The sequence below is a fragment of the Sciurus carolinensis genome, chromosome 17 (genome assembly GCF_902686445.1).
Source record: "Sciurus carolinensis chromosome 17, mSciCar1.2, whole genome shotgun sequence".
Lineage (NCBI taxonomy): Eukaryota > Metazoa > Chordata > Mammalia > Rodentia > Sciuridae > Sciurus > Sciurus carolinensis.
In genome coordinates this window covers 52,370,715-52,391,283 of record NC_062229.1, presented here as the reverse complement: position 1 = coordinate 52,391,283, position 20,569 = coordinate 52,370,715, and the positions used below count along the sequence as shown (strand labels likewise).

Below are 20,569 nucleotides of genomic sequence, written 5' to 3'. Positions count from 1 at the left end.
TAGATGAGGGGACAGGAGGAACCCAGGGAAGGCTTGAGTTCCTACCCACCTGCCTACTCACCCCAGATAATGAGAGCATCAGAGGCCCAGGGAGGCTTCCCAGTTGCATCAGAGGGAAGCAAAGAGGCCATGCACAGAAAGCTGCTGAAATTAAGCCTTCAAGGAAGATTTTGACCTCTGTGATTACCAGCATTCAACCAACCAGTCCCTTTAGACTCTTTTGCAAACCTTCTGCTTTTAAAGAAAAACACAAGAAGGCTAATGTTTGATGGGTACCTAGTATATACCAGGCAATGTGCTTGGTATTCTTTCATTGTTTTATTCAACGAACAAAAAGTTATGTTAGGTGAAGTCTTTTCATGCTCATATGCCACACAAATGGTTAAGTATAGAATCTTGATTCAAACTAAGATTTATTCTCTCCAAGGTCACCCACTCCATCACAGTGCTAGAGTTCTCTTCCAGTCTTTGGGCCATCCGGCTGCCTGAGTTGGGCCAAGCCACTAACTTCCCCCACAAAGGGGACAAGCATCTGGTTCATCTTCTTGAATCAGCCTCTATAACTGCACAACAGGATTTATCTAGATTTTAGCCAGATACACTAAGTTCATATGTCATTTTATGAAAGAAAAGACACAGGCGTTAAAGAACTGGGCCCAGAAATTTGAGTTGGCCACACAACATTCTCCAGTAAATTTAAATTTTACCTGGGTCACAGCTTCCATACTGCACTGGGAAGCTCACTTCAAGTACACAGTAGATTAACAAATAATGTTCAGAGAAGGGAGAAGGGAAGCCGAAAGAACTGCACTTACACTTATGTCGAGGCTGCAAAGGCTAACAGCATCTTCATCTTGGGCGCTCTGCTTCCGTTTCCGCTGCAAAACAAACAATAAAACAAAGTTTAAATGTAAACAGGGATCATGGTTTTGATTAAGGAAAGCAAGGAAGCAATCCAATATCATATGCAAGCCTTATCATTTCCACCATACTGCCCAACAGCTTTACCCAAACTATGTAAATGAATAGTTCTAAGAATTATGGGAAGCTATTAAGCTCTAGGATAATCAGTTTTCATTATTATTCTTGTTCATGCTGCTACAGACTCTTTTTATTTCTTCTATAGGCCTCCATAAAACATTCATACATACCAGAGTCAGATTCTGACTAACTTGGAGTAACAGATTAGACTGGAAAGAAACTCTAATTCACTTAAAGATATTCCATTTTCAGAACTACTTTGTGCTTGGGTAATGTAAGTGTGTTCTCAACCTTGTCCAAAGTTCTGATGCAATCACAGAACCATGATGCTGGAAAGAACCTTAGATGTCTTCTCCAACCTTCCGATTTTATAGTCACAAAAACTGAGATTCAGAAAAGTTGTTATTGAACTAAAGACAATTATATTTGAAATGAATTTATAAGTTTATGGCCAGAGCTTATGGCTAAGTTAGATGCAGAAAAACGTTTTCCCCTTTATAAAAAGAAAAGAAATTCCATCCATAAATCACAAGAAAGCCCATCAAAGATATATGCACCTCTCTTCTGTATCCCCAACTCAACCAGTCAGGCCATTGTTTTCTTTGTCCTTCCCTAAAATGTGACTTGTTAGGTCTACTGATGCTGCTTGCAAGAAAGCATCCAAAAGACCAGAATTGGTGACATGAAGTTATGGGACAGTCCAGACACATCTGGGTTTTTGACCCGCCCAAAGAAGCCCAGTGCTTCCTTCTCTATCAAAACCCAGAGGCTGAACTACAGCAGAGATTGGAGAGTGAACAGAACTGCTCATGTCCACTTCAATTCATCAAAGGTTTGTTAAACATCTGCTGTGTACCAGTGTCTATGTTTGCTCCTAGGACACACAGGTTGGCAACTCCCACGGTTAAGAAATTCACATGTAGGAGAGGTGGAATATCATGAACTATAATGAATAACATTCAAACATCTTAGGGAAAGTCACTTCACTCCTCTGAGTCCCTTCCTCAACTCCAAGGTGTGTATGTTGGGGGAATGGGGGTGATGTCAGCAGTCCTATTCTTAGAGAGGAGTAAACACAGTAATGCATTCTAGTGCTTAGCAGAGTGCCTGGTGTAGTGCTCAGGGGGCTGCTCAGTGGACTGCCCAGTGGGCAGATGTGGCCCGGCAGGTCCAAAGCTGCCTACACAGCACTGTGCCCACATGAACCGGTCAGGTATCGGCTGGCCACGGTAGGCAGCAGGCGGGCGCTGGGTTTACCCTGCAGTCTGGCTCTCCTCTCGGGCTGCCTAAGACCAGCAAACCCTACAACCTCGTGGGGTTCCTTCCTGGGTGGTCGGGTACAGGGCAAGCCTGTGCGGAAAGGCAAGGAGATATGACAGCACCCCCAGCTGTCAGTCTACCATCCTAGCCAGCCATTGGTCCACCTGTCAGCCTATGCTCGGCAACCATTGGCTTAACCCATATCCCGCGAATTTTTAACTATTCAGCGATTGGCCAGATTGTACTTAGCCGAGGAAATTCAACTATTTAAGTGAAGCTCCCCGCGCCATGTTCTCTCTCGCTTGTTTTCTCTCTCTTCAGGGCAGACACTGTTAGTCTGCTGAATAAAATCTCTTGTGTGAGTTCTGGTCTGGAGTGGTTTGTCTGGGCACCTTTTCACTTTTCACCTGGTACATATTCAGTGCTCAAAATATGGGTTAGAGGACTCTGGAAGCACAGTGATGGAGGTCTTCCCAGGGAGGAAATATCCGAACAGGCCTAAAAGATGAATAAGAGACTGCCAGAGGAAGATGAGGAGAGGATGGAAGCCTCTTTTTATGTAGCCAGTTACCTAGCTATTTACACTCCCAAAGATGAACATGGTTCTATGGAAAGACGAGAAGTTTTGGATCCTATAAGTTACGCTACTGAAGCAGTAGCATAGGATGTTACAAATCACCTGAGAAATAACATAAGAGTTGCTGATGACAGGAGTTATCCCTAAGGATGCTTTCAAGGACATTTGGGGATGGTGCCCAGGCATCTACATTAAAAAATTCACCAAGTGATTCCCACCCCCATTAATGGGAATCAAACCCAGGGACATTTTACCCCAACCCTTATTTTGAACAGGGTCTTGCTAAGCTGCTGAAGTTGGCCTCAAACTTGTGATTCTCCTGTCTTAGCCTCCCACACTGATTAGATTACAGGCAGACACCTCCACACCTGGCTTACCAAGCACAGTTATAAAGTCAAATAGTTCACCTGGGGTCTTCAGGAGAGCCTTGAAAAGATTCTGACAACCACCCCATACACATTTGCCCATGTCTGAGGATGCTTCATGTTTGAACAGGGACCTGGCCCTTGATTTGTCATCCATACAATTAAAAACAGCACTCTGGTTTCAGGGTAACCAATTCACTGGCTTATTTTATATGGTGATATTTTTTGTCGTTGTTTTTGAGATGGGGTGTAGCTATGTTACTCAAGCTGCCCTCAAGCTTGGGGGTTCAGACAAACCTCCTGCCTGAGTCTCTTGCTGGGCTGAGACTATAGAAGCATGCCACCACACCTGGCTTACATGGTGATTTTTTGAGGAAGGTATGGCAAGAGGTAGTTTCCCTTTTACAGGTAAATAAATTAAGGTGGGCAGATACAAGCAATTGGTGCTTAGTCACATGACCATAGCATAACACTAAGTTCAGGATTCTAAATTTTGGGGCACTCAGGTTGCTTAAAGAATGTGAGGCAAACAGGTCACATCTCACTTGCCCCCTGGAATATCTGGGAGTGTCTGCCTGGAGTGTCCCATTGACTAGGATCACACAGCAGAGCTAGCAAGAGAATGCAGCAATCAATAAGTAGCACATGAGTGCCAGGGAAAAGGTGTGGAGGCAGTTTCAGGAGGTCCTGCTGTCTAGAATCACCCATGACCTCTGGAGTCAGGCTTCTCTTGCCTTGAGCTGCTACAGAGTTGAAAGTAGCCTCTTTTGCCGGTGAAGACGAGGGGATAAGAATCTCTTCTCACAGCCATGCAGCCCCCCTCCAGACCAGTTCTTGAACACAGCCTCACACTGCCCCCAAAGCAGTGCCAGCCAGAAACGTCCACCTGCCTCCAGTGTCAAGTCTAGAAGACAAATATCCTCTAGTGGCCTTTTTAATTAAGCCACAGCTGGTTAATCTGGGACAGAATGATCTCAAGAAACCCGCACATTTTACAAAATAAAAGCTGCATGGATTGAGAATGGATTTTCTTGTCAATTTTCATTACACATGGTAGTGGCTGACCGCTGCTAGTAACAAAGAAGAAATCTGAGGCTTGAACTCTTGAGCTTCAAGCAAAAAATTCACAAAGCATTGCTTAGTCATTGTTTATTTGCTCTAAGGTCACTAGGCACTTTTTGTGCAAGATTTGCTCTGGGTTCTGGGATATAGCAGTGAATGAGCCAGGCATGTACCCTTCACTCTAACTAGGAGTCAAAGGAAAACAAAATAGCTGAGTATGGTGGTGTGTGCCTGTAATCCCAGCAACTCAGGGGGCTGAGGCAGGAGGATGGCAAGTTGGAGGTCAGCCTGGGTAACTCAGCAAGACCTTGTCTCAAAATAAAAAGTAAAAAAGGTCTGGGATGTAGCTTGGTGATAGAGAGCCCTGGGTTAAATCCGAGTACTAAGAAGAAAAAAAAAAAAGCAAGCAAAATAATTACATATTGTAATCTCTCCTGTGAATGAATCAGATAAGGTGCTGAGACAGAGACCAGAGAGATAATTTTATTCATTTGTTTCCTGGTTTTTGGTTGACCTTTTCATGAGATCTTAGTCCACGAAGGCAGGATGTGGTCTGTCATGATCATGTTCCCAGAGTCTGGGTCTGTACTTGGTGCACGGCCAGCTTCTCCCAAATTACTATCTTTTGGGGAGAGGGGGTGCTGAGGATTGAACCCAAGGGCACTTTACCACTGAGCTATATCCCAGCTCTTTTTATTTTTATTTGTTTTTATTTTTTTGAGACAGAGTTTCGCTATGTTTCTTAGGGCCTTGCTAAGTTGCTGAGGCTGGTCTCAAACTTGCGATCCTCCTGCCTTAGCTTCCCAGGTCTCTGGAGTTATAGGCCTATGCCACTGTGCCTGGCCAAAATAGTATGTTCTTGGTCTTGCTCCCTTTGTGAAGTCTGTCTTCTTCACCAATCACCCAACTCCAGAGAAACCCAGGTGGAGAGGGCAGAAGGGACTAAATGGGCACCCAGCATCCAGGCTGGCTCAGTATGATGATGAAGGACATGCAGGTACTGCATGCCCCACCCAAGAGCTGGAAATTTCTAAAAAATTGGGAAGTTGAACTCATGCCAATGACCTATAGAACAAAACCACCAGATGTAAACAAACCACAAAGACATGGATGAGTGAGATCTCAGAAAGCAGAGGTGCTATAGGACACTGCACTCATTTCAAACCTTTATCACAGTGATCAACTGTGATAATTGTCAGACTGATAATAGTGTAGTTTTAGCCTATTAAATATTCACAATATGTCACTCTCAGAGCTAAATCCCTGTATGCAGGATCTCATTCGATTATCGTGCCCACCCCATGAGGTAGGCAGGAACTGGTATTATCTCTGTTCTACATTAGAAGAGACAAAGGCTCAGAGAGGGGCAGGAACTTACCCTCATTGGCAAGAGGTAGAGCTTGAATTCAAACTTAGGTTTGTCCAACTCCAAGCTAGATGGTTCCCAACTGAGCTGTCCTGCCCCAGAGTCTGGACAGGCACATCTGCAGTACCCACAGAGGATGTGTAAGAAGGGGTTGAGCATGAGGAATGTGGGAGGAAACATTTTTAGAACTTTTATTATACTAGAGAATAAAAGAACTTTGAAGACCACAGTCCTCTGTCGATTTTGCGGTCCTTTCTGATTTTAAGGTTATCAGAGCCTGCTATCAGGTCACACCATTTTACTTCCTCTGTGCATCAGAAAACACAGACAGGGTACATGGAGGAGTGCCTGGGCAGGAAGACCACTATGTGTGAACTGTGCATTTACACACTTAGTCTGACAGGTTCCCAGATATTCACTCTGAGGAGCCAAGGACCCACCTTGTTATTCATGTAAGTTTACTGAAGCGAATGCACAGTCCACTTCCCTTTCAATCATGAAAACAAAGCACCTGGGGTGAGCCCAATAATTGCTGGAGCCTGCACTCTCTGATTTCAGCAAACTTTACCCCCCACCGCACCGGCCCCCCTTCCTATGCCCTGTGCAGACCAGTAGGTCAGTGAATAATTTCCGAATGGGTGACTAAAATACAGAGTGAATAAAGGGGCCAGTGTTCTTGAGGTGCCACCCTTTGCTTCCGCTAACCACCTGGCTGCCAAAATTAAATCAAAACCTCAAAAGCGAAGGTCACCGAAGGCTGAGATTCGTCAACCTCAAATTTCCTTGGAGACTTAAAAGTTGCCAGTTGAAGCTCAGTTTCTTGCTTTTTAAACAAGAGCGTTTCCCTAACCAGTGGGGGCATTGATTTTCCCTAAAATACATAGACGTGTGAAGGGAATTCACCTCAGCTCAGAGGTCCGTTCGAGCGGAGTGCTGGCAAGTTCCACACCTCCTACCAGAAGGAATACCCATCCGTTCAAGGGAAGCACATACCTGTCCAATGGATCTATCCATGTCCCCACTCTCACATTAAAAGCACTTAGTCTCTGTACTTTAGGAACATGTATCCAAGATTGACAAAGTCTCAGATAGAAAGGAAACATTCAGTCATCCAAACCATAAATAACCACAATAGGCACCTGAGCTCTTGGTCCCAACACCTACACACCTACCTGGGGACCAGAAAGAAGGACAGTGACAGAGGACAGTTGGTCAACAATAGGCCTGAATGGAGCATCTGAATCCTTAACCCTGCAGGCTACACACTGGGTCAAGATACTTTCTAGAAGAGTTTGGAAAACCCTCTCATTGCTTCTCCAATCAAAAAAGCAACCAGAAGGCCCCTTTGTTAAGGTGCACTTGAGCAAGTCCCTGTGCAGTATCAGAGGTGAGGTTTTGCAGCAATGTGGGATCCCTGGAGGATCAGGTGACCTGTGCTGAAGATTCATCACACCAACCTGCAGCCTCGACCATCAACCTTTACTCTTCAGATTTTTGACCCACTTACATGATGCATTATTGTTCCCGGGGCTACTCTGGGACTCTTGTTTTAGGATTGGCTACCTGCTGACAGCACAAGGCTGCCGTCTAGATTTCATCATTAAATGGTCCATGAATAAACAGTTTTTTCTGCTGTTCTGGGGAAGACTCTATAGGATGAGCACTGATCCAATTCCCAGCCTATGGTTTCTCAGAAGAGGAGGCCCTTGTCAAACCTGAATGTCTTCTCCTTACCTGGCCTGCTTCAATTCTCTTGGGCCCCAAATCTTGGAGTTCTTCAAGGTTTTGAGCCTCAGGGTCAAAGGAGAATCACCAGGTGCCTTTCAATACACATGTGGAAGGAAACAGATGCTGGAACTGGGCATTGGCTATGAGCCAGCAGACTGCTCCATTAAGTTTCTCCATGACCCCATTTAAACACTAGTGTCAGTAGTGTTACTGACCATAGAGGGATGCTGAAGGGCAGAAATGCCTTAGTGACTTGCTGAAGGTCACAATGACAGTGAATGTTGGCCACTCTTTATCTTTAGGCTAGCCTGACTGCCAAATAGTTGTCTTTCTGCCATATAATACTATTTCCCTTTTTGTACTATGCAAAAATGTGTGGTTTCCTTTAAATTAATATATTAAAATAATATAAAATACATTTAAATATTTATTTAAAACAATGTGTGTGTGTGTGTGTGTGTGCATGCATGTGTGTGTTTTAAAGGCAGCCAAGTGTCATAGCCTATGTCTATAATTGCAGCAACTCAGGAAACTGAGGCAGGAGGATGGCAAGTTGGAGGCCAGCCTCAGGAACTTAGTGAAACCTGTCTCAAAAAAAAAAAAAAAAAAAAAAGGGCTGAAGATATAGCTCAGTCGTAAAGCATCCACGGGTTCAATCCCCAGTATTGCAAAAAAAAATTAAAATTAAAATTAAAATTATATGTATATATATGCATATATATGTATATAATATATACATATAATTATATGTGTGTGTGTGTGTGTATATATATATATACACACACGTGGTTGTGTGTGTGTGTGTGTGTGTAAAGGCTCTGGGACGAAGGGTATCAGTGACAGAGCACTACTTGCTTAGCATGTTCAAGAACATGTTTGATCCTCAGCACTGCAAAAAAAAGTTGGATAGATGTACATACACACCTACATGTATATATATACACATATTTATATATACACATATAAATATATGTATGCATATATACATACAATGCACACACACTCACATATGTAAAGTTTCACAAGGCATTCAACTACATATCTCAAGGAAATGAGGAACAAAGGAGAGATGCCTGAGTTCAAAATCCCGCTCTACCATTTGCTACTTGGTGTGACCTAGGACAGGCTACTTTAGTCTTTCGATCTCTCAATAAATATTTATTGAAGACTTATTTTGAACCAGGTGGGTTCTAGGTTTGTGGGATATATCAGTATCCATGCAATCCATGATAAACTTATTTTCTCCATCACAGGGATATTTTGAGGATTTAAAGGACATAACATATTTAGAACAGGGCCGGGCAAACAGTAGGAGATTTTTATAAATGGTAATTATCATCGCTACTGTGGTCATTATCTTAATTCTTCCTACTGCTACTATTATTGTTGACATAACTGTTTTGTCACTGTCTGACACTGAGAGGCAGGCAGGGTAGGTAGGAGAGGCAGGGGAATCCTGCAGGAAGATGGATAAGAGACCTGGGACGCAGGCTGAGGCTCCTCTGACCACCAAGCCCCAGAGGGTTGAACACAGGTGGCCCTGGGATACCATCAGTTTCCTTTGCGGTGTGTCCTTCCCACCTCTGTCACAGAGACGAGAGCAAATGCAAGCCTGACTTAATTTCAAACGGCTGAGATTGAATTGATTAGTGTCAGAACAACCCTGTTATTAAATCACAGGGCTTTTCTATTTAATAACCAGGTGACCAGAGCAACAGAAACACACTGATAGAGAGTGCAGCTCCTGTCTCAGCAGCAAATGGTCCCTGATTAGTCATTTATAATTATTAAATTCAAACCAGAGCTTGAGTCCTTTTGATTTATCTCTTCTCTGGCAAACAGCTTTGGTGGCTTCAGAGGCTTTGAGGACCTGCCTTTCATCTGTGCCTTCTTTGGGGAGAGATTAGCAAAAGGATTTTGTGTTCTTGTACTTGCCCTTAGCTGGAACTCGACTCGATAAATGCACATTTATGCTGGGAAGAAGACCCACATTTTGTTTTTCTCTAGAATTGAGAGGAGAGGCCCTAGTCCATTTTAAACACAATGCCAGTGTTTTCTTCTCCCTATCTTGAAGTTGCCCTCCCTCTCTTTGCATCCTGGAACCCTACTCCTTTCTCTAGACTCTTCAGTCTATTCACAGGGTAGAGAACCTGATAATCATGGTGCTCTCTAACCTACTTGTAAATCAATTTCAACTCTCATAACATGCCATTATGTGCCCAGATGCCAGAGAGGTGCTAAAAACAGATTTGGTGAGTTTACATCTCAATTTTCAAATTCATTTCTTGTGGAACCTTAGTCATATCATGTTACCACCTCTCTGAACCTCAGATTCCCCATCTATATAATGGGGATACTAATGTGCTGCCTCCTACAGTGGTCGTGAGAGCTCAGCAGATCACTGTGGGTAAAGGACCAATACAATGCCTGGTACTCAGGAACTGGGCAAATCCTAACTATTATTAGTATTAGTGGTGACAGCAGCAATATCAGCAAGTTCAGGAGCCAGGGAGAAAAAAAACATGGAGGAAATAACTGAAGTGTCTAAAAGTCTGCTCATTAAACTTGATTTTGAGAAATGAGGAAAAGCCCCTATTATGATTTTAGCCACAGGACACCTGGCCCTTTACTTGTGTGGAGAGATGAGATAGGTTGAGTCTTGCCCTCCCTTGGGAAGGAAAAAGGGTTCAAGCAAGCGAGTACGAGGAGAGGGAGATCCAGCCAGCCCCGAGGAACTGCGTGGTTCACTCTGCCATTCACCCAACACAGATCACTGCTCCCTACCCAAACATGCAGGCTAGAGAAGCGGAGAAGAGGCAGAGAGCTCCTCTACCCAGGGTAAGGGCTGGCAAGTACATGTCTCAGAAAAACTGTCCCAGAACAACCTGTGTGGGCACTGATCTAAGTGGGAGAAGGGGTTCGTATCCACAAGGCTTTTCAACAATGGGATGTGACAAGAAACACAAAATTGAGTTACCCAGAGCACTTTCTCCCAGGTCTTCTTAATTATTATAATTATATTTTTCTTCTTCTGGTTCTTGGGTGCACTGGATTGGATTAATCACAATCTTTGATTCATAACACTTTTATGATTGGTATTTCTCTGACCCTCTTTTGTTTATTGGCTTTTTTTTTTTTTTTTAACACTGCAACAAACTCCTATCTATTAAAATTCTTCACTGGGAGAAAGGCTTCGAGTCATTTCAACAAGCATATAATTTGCATGTGTGTGTGCAATTTAGGGGATGTTCAAATAATTGCTCAATTTCCAGAGAATTACTCCATGCAGCCAATTGACTTGGCCTGTCCAGCTGCAGAATTTAGATTCGAACCTGCTCATCATCCACAAGGATCCTGAGAGCCTGAGTTGACAGGATAGTTCCCAGATCTGCACTCACACCTGGCTTGTGTTCTTGCCTTCTCCTCTCTGGAAATGACCCTGGTGCTGGTACTGCCTTGTCAATCACTGTGCCCCATGGGATCAGGAGCAGTGCCAACAAGCTGACCTTTAACCCCATGGAGAGCCAGCTTTTCTTCAGTTACTGGTGTCTCGAACACTGACCCCCTGGTGCCATTTGACACACAAAATAGAGAAGAAGAATGCCGAGCTGCCCTGCAGATCTGGACTTTCCTTTAAATAAACAAAGAGTTCCTTTGCAGAACCATTCTGTGTTGTCCACTACATTTGAACTCACAACCCGAATGGCTGAAGTCTGGTTTCTTTATGATTTTAGCCACAGGACACCTATCTATCTATGGTAGATTCTGGCAGTTTAAGGCAGTCCCTTCTCTCCCTCCCTCCTTCCCACTGTCAGGATATTTAACTGTCTATTGTCTATTACAAATCCACAGCATTTCTGGGTGCAGTGGCACATGCCTGTAATTCCAGTGGTTTGGGAGGCTGAGGCAGGAGGATCTTGAATTCCAGGCCAGCCTCAGCAACTTAGTGAGGCTCTAAGCAACTCAGCAAGACCCTGTCTCTAAATAAAATATAAAAAGGGCTGGTGATATGTCTCAGAAGTTAAGCCCCCCTGGGTTCAAACCCCAGTACCTGCCCCCCCACACACACCAAAAAACCAAACACATAGCATTCTGGGTGCTTTACACCTAATACATCCAATCCTGACTGCTGTACAAAGAAGTTATTACACACAAGAAAATTAAGGTTTAAAGAGTTTAAATGACCTAGGACCACTCTACGCATATTTGAACCAAGCCAATTAGGTGAAATATTATTTCAAAAAAGATCGGATACTTGTATAACAGATACCAGACACCACATCCCCTTGGTGATCACCATCTCCCTGCACACTTCAACTTTTTACAGAAATACTGGGGAGTTAATACCACTGGGAGCAGCCTACAATCTGTGATGGATTAAATCTGGAAGACAAACATCCAAACCTCCTAAAGCTTGGAAGAACAACTCTGAGTTATGGTCCCAAGTCTTTGTTGCACATTTGGAATCAACTGGGCATACTTGACTATTATCTTTCTGATAGTTTTTAACTAATGCCTATGCCAGTTTGCAAAGCACTTAGCATATAATAGGTGCTCAATAAAATATCTGTCAAATGAATGAGGCAGATAGTGAAATTCATTTATTAGAGTCTCCTGTTTTTCAATCATCAAAATTCAGCAATACTGGGAACCCCAGAATAAAAAATGGTACCTTATGGTCAATACTTCTTGGCATTTCGTCTTCCTAAAAAGAAATTCTACAGCTTTATATTTGCCATTTGGTGAGCAAATAGGTTAATTTGTTCTCATGTATTCAATCAACAAACATTGCTGACTTTTTTCAGGCTTTAGCAAGGTCCAGGAAAGTTTTGAACATGAAAGAATTCTATGTCTTAGTAAAACACTGATTTCCTGGGAAATGGATTAGGCACTGGAAAAATATGCTTTGATTTTTGCAAAATCCAGGCTTTGGTTTCAGACTTCAGGATAAAAGTGGTTGGAATGGACTTTGAAGCAAAGATTCAGGATTAGAAAATGCAGCACAGAGTGCTTCTCTTCTCTGCAGCCCATTTGTGGCTCACCACAACTTTTGTTTTTTACTCAAAACCTGACAGGACATGATGGTGCCAGGAAGAGGGATGCTCCGAATACCTGCATGTCCTTGGTATTTGGGGGGCCTTTGCCTCCCTCCCTGTAATTTGGGGTTGTGGTGAGCCCCTCCTCCACTTTCAAAGGCAGTTGCAAGAGGAAACTGTAATCACAGCTGACATCTTAACAGACGGTGCATCAGAAATGGTAACTGGCTTTTGCGCTCTCATTCTGTGAGTTTTCTCTGCAGACTGTTGCCAGGGGCATTGTTCTGCAGTGAGTCACCAGAACTCTGAAGACTGGTGGCCCCCTGCTGACTGGGCTCTGGCTGGAGAGGGCCCTGTCACAGGCACGGGGCTGTTCCCCAGGCTCCAGCCCTCTCCAGAGGCAGCACACTGAGGAGCCCCACTGAGAGGCTGGTTGTTGGCACAGGTGGGTCCATTGCTTTGAGAGGCAGGGTATTCATTGCTACAGTTACTTTCCTTACAGCTGTTTCTTTCCTACTAAGGGAGAGGGAAATCTTTAAGGATAAACAGCCAGCCTCTTGTAAGAATTTCCAGTTTTGTCTAGAAGAGAGCTATTTTGGATTTGAATAATCCTTAAATTATCTTCTCTGCCTAAGGATTTATGTTGCGGAAGTGTCTGGGCCAACTGCTGCCTCACAGGAGTCTGAGGGGCTGAAGGCACAGAGGGGCTGCTGCCCCCTAGGGTTGGGCATTGAGAAGATACTGGATGCCCAAAGAGGAGCAAAGGGACACTGGCCATTTTCTGCAATGGGGCAGAGTATGTAGGTTGTCTGTGAATTTATTTTGTTTTACTTTTGGCAACTTTAATACAATTTGAAATTTAGAGTCAAGTTTGCAAATCTAGAATAAGATAAAACCCTTTACCTAAGATTCATTGATTCCTTATATTATTTTTTTTATTTTTTATTTTATTTTTTTGTGGTGCTAGGGATTGAACCCAGGGCCTTGTGCATGCGAGGCAAGCACTCTACCAACTTAACTATATCCCTGATTCCTTATATTTTGTTACTGTTATTTTATCCCTCTCTCCCCCAACCATCTATCCATCTGTCTAGATACCTATATAGACATATGAATATGAAGTATTCTTCCTATTTGAAAATGAACTACAGACATTATATCCCTTTAACCCCAAAATACGTCAGTGTGTATTTCCTAAGAACATCCTCCTATACAGTATAATTATTATCAAAAGGAGGAAATTTAACATTGACAAAGTAGGTCAACTTATCCATTATTCATTTTTCAAAATACGCCAACTACCCCAATAATGTATTTTATAGTTATTGTCTTCCTGGTCCAGAATCCAATTCAGGATCCTGTGTTGCATTTGTCATTGTATATTTTTTAGTCTCCTTTAATCTGGAACAGTTTGCAGGTTTGCTTTGTGTTTCTGATTGGCAAGGGATGGGGGGAGGTACTGGGGCTTGAACCCAGGGGTGCCCTACCACTGAGCTACATCCCCAGTCCAATTGCTGAGGCTGGCCTTGAACTTGCCATCCTCCTGCCTCAGCCTCCCAAGTCGTTGGGATCACAGGTATGTGCCAATGCTCCCAGCTGATTTGGACAATTTTGAAGAGTATAGGTCAGTAATATTGTATAAATTCCCTTGATGTGGGTTTATTAAATGTTTCTTCATGATTAGATTCAAGTGATATATTTAAAAAAAAACATCTAGAGTGATGGGAAAACAGGTTATGTTGTGCATTTTTCACTGGAACATGATAGAAGTGTGATGTTGTTCTTGGTACATTGCATCAAAAGATCCCAATATATCAGTTTGTCCCAATATTGGTGACATTAGCTTTGATTATTGAATCCAAAGTTTCTCCATTGTACACTTTTTTTTTTTCCAGTACTGGGGTTGGAACCTAAGGTCTCATACATGCCAGGCAAGTGAGCTACCACTAAGTTACATCCCCATCCCTTCTCCACTGCAAAGTAACCAACAGAAACCACAGGAGCAGCTCATTCCCCATGAAAGGCTACTTTCAGCACTGATGGTTTTCTAACTCCACCATCCTGTTTGTGAGTTAGGTCTACCATACCGCAGAGCCCTCCCTTCACCGCCCTTTCCTTCCCCATTTCTAAGAGTACCCCTTACCGTGGTTTCACTTTCCCTAGTTTCAGTTTCCCATGTTGACCAAATATGAAATTGAAAATTCCAGAAACAGACCCTTCATGTTTGAAGTCACACACCATTCTGAGTTGTCTGATGCAATCTCACACCATCTGCTCTGTCCTGCCTGGGATGTGACTCATCCCTTTGTCCAGCGTATCCATGCTGTATGTACTACTCCCTCATCAGTCATATAGCAGGCTGTGTATATACCTCTGTATATGGTCTATCACTGTGGCTTCATGGATTCCTATTTTATTCAGTGGGTTATTACAATCATTATTTGTTTTGGTGCCCAGATAGTCCCAGATTTGGCTATGGAGAACCCTATTAGCTAGCTGGTATGTCCTGCTTGCTCATCTATCCATCATTCTTAGAGTATTTCATTCATTACTTTTTGGTACACACACAAAAAAAGGACAACTTGAGAGTCCTCACCTGAGTCCTGTGTTAGCTTTTTTGCCAAGGAACCCTGGATCTTTTTAGTGAAAAATGGCATTTAGAAACCAACATCTGGGTTCAACATTTGTTTTTTGCTGCTAAGCCTCTGCTTCTGGACCCTCTCAGTAGTTAGGGAAAAATTACGAACGTGAACTCATTCTGAGGCCTCCATTCCACTATAACTATAGGTACCTATTTTTAAACCATTTTTAGGTGTGCCTTCAATTCTTCATCCTTGAGTGCAATATGCTTACAAGATATCTTTGCTTGGGGTTCCCCTAACACAGACCCTGGAGATTCATGTATAAGCATGGTACTTGGGAGGTGATCCTTGGAAGAACTGGTGGGAGTAAGGAAGTGAGACAGGGGAAAGGAAGGAAGTCAGTAAAGGGTGTGGACCCAGCAGATTGCAGTCATGGCCAGCCAGAGTTTAACCTACTGGAGACCCCCTGAGAGAGTACAGAAAATACCCACCCTAGAGTGTGGAGGCAGGTATCCAACCCAACACCTTTCCTCAGGGGTGGAGGGGGCTCTCCAGGATGTCAGCTGCCTTAGATGGAAACCCTGCCGGTAGAAGGGCATAGAAAGTCACAGGCATGGATGGGGATCCTACAGGTGGCATCTGAAGAGACCTAGGCCATATGGATGGAGCATTATGACAGTCTTTACATAGTACCAGATCACACAATAAGAAAGCTATTCCAGTTTCAATTATTGTCCATCCCGACTCCACCAAGCAGAAAGACTTAAATTGGGGTTACCTCATGTTTTACACCCCTCTGATGTTCACCCACCTCAGTCTTTTGAGGCACAAAGATGCTCAGGTACAACATCTAGCTGAAATTTAACTATATTGCTTTGTGCATGTTATTCACCCTAATAGTTAAAGTCTACTTATGGCAAGCATCCTGGAGTTTTATCATTGTAATATAAACATTTCATTAAAGAGAAATATAAGGAAAAACCTACATATGTTGTTTTGTAGAATATTATTGTCTTTTTCTATGTTAAGAGCTACAAATGAGTGAGGTTTAGGAAACACTTCATGGTGGTGGCTCCCTCTTGTAATTATCACAAAAAGTAATGGTGTAACTGTTCCATGCATTTTACTGCTCATGACAAGAACAAAAAAAGCAACTCTCTGGCCCAGCTCACCCCTGGGATGTCTGGAAAGGGACTCCTCCTTTTTCCCATCCTTTATGGAGAGGTCTGTAACCCTCTGTCTGCCCAGTCATGGATTAAAATTGAAATTCCTATCTAAAAGGCCTAACTTTAGCCACAGGAAATGGGAGTGCTTGGAAGACCCAAAAGGGTTAGCCAAGCTTTGTTTGAAGATGGGCATATTATCTTTATTTAACCTTCTTCCTTCCCCCTTTCAGGAGGGAGAAAGTGGTGGCTGGGTTCGGGGAGTAGGCAGGAAGTGAGGCTTACTGGATCTGCTTCCTGGTTGGCTTATAGATTTACCCCCTTGTATGGCCACAGTCTGGGTTTGCAAATTTATGTATGAGTGGCTAGAACCAAGTGGTACCCACTTTTATATGTGCTACAACATATATTGATAAAGGAAATCATCCAAATGAGAAATTTATTTATTGTGGTACCAGGGATTAAATCCAGGGATGCTCAACCACTAAGCCTCATCCCCAGACCTTTTTCACATTGTATTTAGAGACAGGGTCTCTAAGTTGCTTAGGGCCTTGCTAAGTTGCTGAGACTGGCTTTGAACTTGCAATCCTGCTTTAGCCTCCCAAGTCACTGGGATTACAGGCATGTGTAACCACACTTGGCCCAAATGAGAAATTTAAAGCCCCTTTATCTAGTAAACATCTAGACACCTGAACCACAGATATGGAATGCTTTCATAAAAAAAGACAGTTAAATCTAGATTATTTTCTAAACTTCTATTCAGACATTTTCTTCAGTTTTATTACAATGCACATAATTTGCAAAAATTTGTTTTATGAATATTTTATCAGTCGTTGCCAGATCATAATTGATGTTCTCTTTTTCTTGCCTGATCCATACATTGTAAAACAGAAAAATCAGTGAACAATTATTATCTGGGTTGGCATCTATTTTTTTAAGGCCCTCACATTACCTGTGTGACTCAGGCATTTCATATTCTCTCTCTGGATCTCAGTTTCATTATCTGTAACCTGAGAGAACTGATCAGGTAGCCTCTAAAGTTTCCTTCTAACACTTTAGGACAACATGTGGCCAAGGAGATGACTGGGTCAGGGAGGAAAGTGGGTAAGAATAGCAGAGAATGGGAAACACTTTCTAGAAATAGGTCTTGAGATTCTTGATTTGCCTCAAAATCACAGACTGCAATAACCATATCTATAAGTGATATCTTTGAAACATAAAGGTGTGTGTTCAGGCCCCAGCAAAGCCCAGGGCTCAGCAAAAAGAAGGTGACCCTCAGATGTATATTGAATGAGGGGATGAGCAAGTAAAGGGCCTTTTGTGGGCACCTTGAGGGTTGAAGGATAAATCAGAAGAACCAACGACCAAGGAATCGAATCGGCCCCCAAAAGCAAAGGATTAGGAGAAGAAAGAGAGCGAAAGAAGGTTAAAAGAGAGTGGGCAAGGGAGAGGAAAAGACACCCATACATCCGCATATACAGTTGACTCCCAGGTTTCATAACAGCCATGTCCTTTAAAGCTGAATCAATGAGTACAAAACCATTGCTCCTGGCAGAAATACAGGGTTAAGTGTCTGCAATATTTGTCAGTTAATCAATACATAACCTCTGTTACGCGTGTTTCTGCTCAGGGTGCTTATTGAGTATATACTGTTGATTTGTTACCACTGAACATGGCACCATACATGGCCTGTGCCAGAAGGAAGCTTTTCCAACACACATATTTTTCTCGGAAGGCACAAAGCAGCCTCCTTGTGCTTAGGGACACCCCACAGCACCTCAGCACAACACTAGGGGACCATTTTGAACGGTGAAATCACCAACAAAAACTACTGAAATATGAGCACAGCACTTCACAAAAAGGACACTTGTTTGCAGCATGACAGCGGGAACACAAAGGCAGGACACCACTGTTTTCCACCTCGGCTGGACACGTGCACACAAAGCGACTCAAATTCTTAACTGCTTTGCACACGTTAGTGAATGATCAAGAAAGTGCTGTGAGTACTGATTCGGAATTTACATAAAAATTTTGGAGAGTAGGCACCTTCACAAATATGAAATCTATAAGTATGAAGACCTACAATTAGCATGTATATACATACACAGACAGAGAGATGGGAAGCAGGGAAAAGAGAGGCAGTGGGGGAAAGCAATGCATAAAGACAACAAATGAGTGTTTTATCCAAAGGAGTTCTGGTGCCATGGTGGGGGTCAGCTTTTCTTAGAGCAGGAAGAAGAGTGCCCCCATGAAGATATACCTCTCTTTCCCACACTCTTTTTGTCTGAGACACACTAAGATGCTTCAGGTAAGACTGGCTATATAATTTGCAGGACAGAGAGCAAAATAAAAACATGAGCCTCAGTCCAAAAATTACTGTATGACAAGATAATTACCACAGGGCACTAAACCAAGCACACAGCACTCTTGAATGCAGGACCCAGTGTGGCTGTGTGCAAGTTGCAGGCCAGGGAAGAGGCCCTGACCTCAGTCAGGCCTGCAGGGAGGGCCCAACTAGGCAGGCGTGTGAGCAGCCCAGAGAAGGTGGCTTATGCACTTACACTGGATTTCTGTGCCCAAAGCCTCAGGTCTCTCAGCTTAATGCCTCCAGTGGGGACTTACCCCAAACATCAGCCCAGTCAGCAATAGAACAAGACCTGACTACTTCATTAAGGACCCCAAGCAGCCCCAAATCACAGCAAACTCTACCAAGAACAGTTGACTAGGAAATTTCTGTCTAAAATATAGATCAATGTCTCACATTTTCACTCCTTTCTCACCTAGGGAACCAGAATATAAGACCTGCTTCTGGGTACCCACAGAGAGAGACAGACAGACAAACATAAAGACACAGAAGAAGAGGGAGAGTAGAAGAGAGAGAGAGAGAGAAACACAAGTTTCCTCAAGGCAAAGACTTTTCCCAAAATGTCTACAATTCAGAGTTTCTATCTTATGCTCCAAGGTGGGAAACAAAGGTGGGTAACAGTAGGGAAGGGGTTCAAGTGAGATGCCATTCGACAGACTCAGTTCTGTAAAAGTAGTATCTGGCAATAGGAAGTGGTGGGGAGCTAGGGGTTCTGACTCAGGCTGAGGGGAAACCCCCAGATTGGGGAGCAAGGAGCAGCTTCCAGCCTTGCTGCGGGTGTGTGTGGCATCGAGCTGGCCATTTCACCTTTAGGGAGGTGCTCTGAGCTACATCTTGCCCTCTGTGGGCACCTGAAGACAGGTCCAAGATGTTTTCAACAGTCAAGAACTGGAAATGAAAGAAATGTCCATTAGAAGGAAAACAACGTACAGGACACACACCAACATTCCTGTCAGTCAAAACCAATCCATCAACCAAGCTGCCTCTTTCCCACACACCTGCCCAGGCCACGTGATTGCACTTAGATACACAAAATACACATCTGCTCCAGCCCGACTCCCTCCTATCCAGCTCACTGGGATAGCTGCCTTTGTTTCCCTACAGTTTATTGTGATCAAAGGAGAATTCAAGCACGTGGTACCTTCCTGCTTCTACACCAGCAGTTCTTGATATTTTGGGGCTCAGGACCCCTTCAGATTTTTAAAATTTTTGAGGATGCCAATGAGCTTTTGTTTATATGGGTTATATTGATGGATGCTAATAGCATTTGAAAATAAAACAAAACAAAAAAATTAAAATACTGATTATTTTTTAAATAAATTATATTTTAAAATATATTTAAATTATATTTAAAAATAAATATATTGCTTATTAATTTAATTACCTTAGTTTAATAAAAATTAACTGTATTTTCCAAAATATGTATGCATATGGTTGCCAATCTCATGGTGCAACAAATGTCCTTTTACGGAAACCAATCTACCTGCACAAAGGACTGTGGCATTAATATTCAGGAATGGATCTGATGGGTTCATTGATAAGTATTGCCAGATCTTCCTCCATAAAGTTTTGACTCATTTATATTCCCAGAAGCCATGCATGAAAGGGTCTGTTGCCCTCATCAATGTTCTAACTTTAAAATCTCTGCCCATATAATAGGTGAAAAATGCATCAAGTTTAAATCAATATTTCTATAAAAAGATCCAATCTCTACAGTTGTGTTGTCTAATGTGGCACCACTAGGTACATGTGTCTGTTCAAATTTACATTTTAAAATGATTAAAAATAAGTAAAATTAAAAACTCAGCTCCTCAGTTGTGCTAGCCACATTCCAAGTGCTCACTGGTCACCTGTGTGGGCTGATGGACTCCAAGACAGGAGCAGGTATAAAACATTCCGTCAAAGCCACGTACAGTGGTCCAGGCCTATAATCCCAGCAACTCAGGAGGGCTAGGCAGGATCACAAGTTCAAGGCCAGCCTCAGCAACTTAGCAAGACCATGTTTTAAAATAAAAATAAAAAGGGCTGGGGCTGTAGCTCAGGGGTAAAGTGCCCCTGGGTTCAATCCCCAGCACCAAACAAAT

At 43.0% G+C, this 20,569-nt stretch overlaps 1 protein-coding gene across 4 annotated transcripts in view; it reads right to left on the bottom strand.

Annotated features, from left to right (window-relative positions):
* Nucleotides 1-20,569, bottom strand: part of Arhgef3 (Rho guanine nucleotide exchange factor 3) — a 298,065-nt gene that overhangs the window by 136,478 nt on the left and 141,018 nt on the right. For all 4 annotated transcript variants that reach the window (XM_047531346.1, XM_047531347.1, XM_047531349.1 and 1 more), the window contains one exon: nt 816-878. In XM_047531346.1, coding sequence (XP_047387302.1) covers nt 816-878 — 63 coding nt within the window. The remainder of the gene's footprint in view (nt 1-815; nt 879-20,569) is intronic.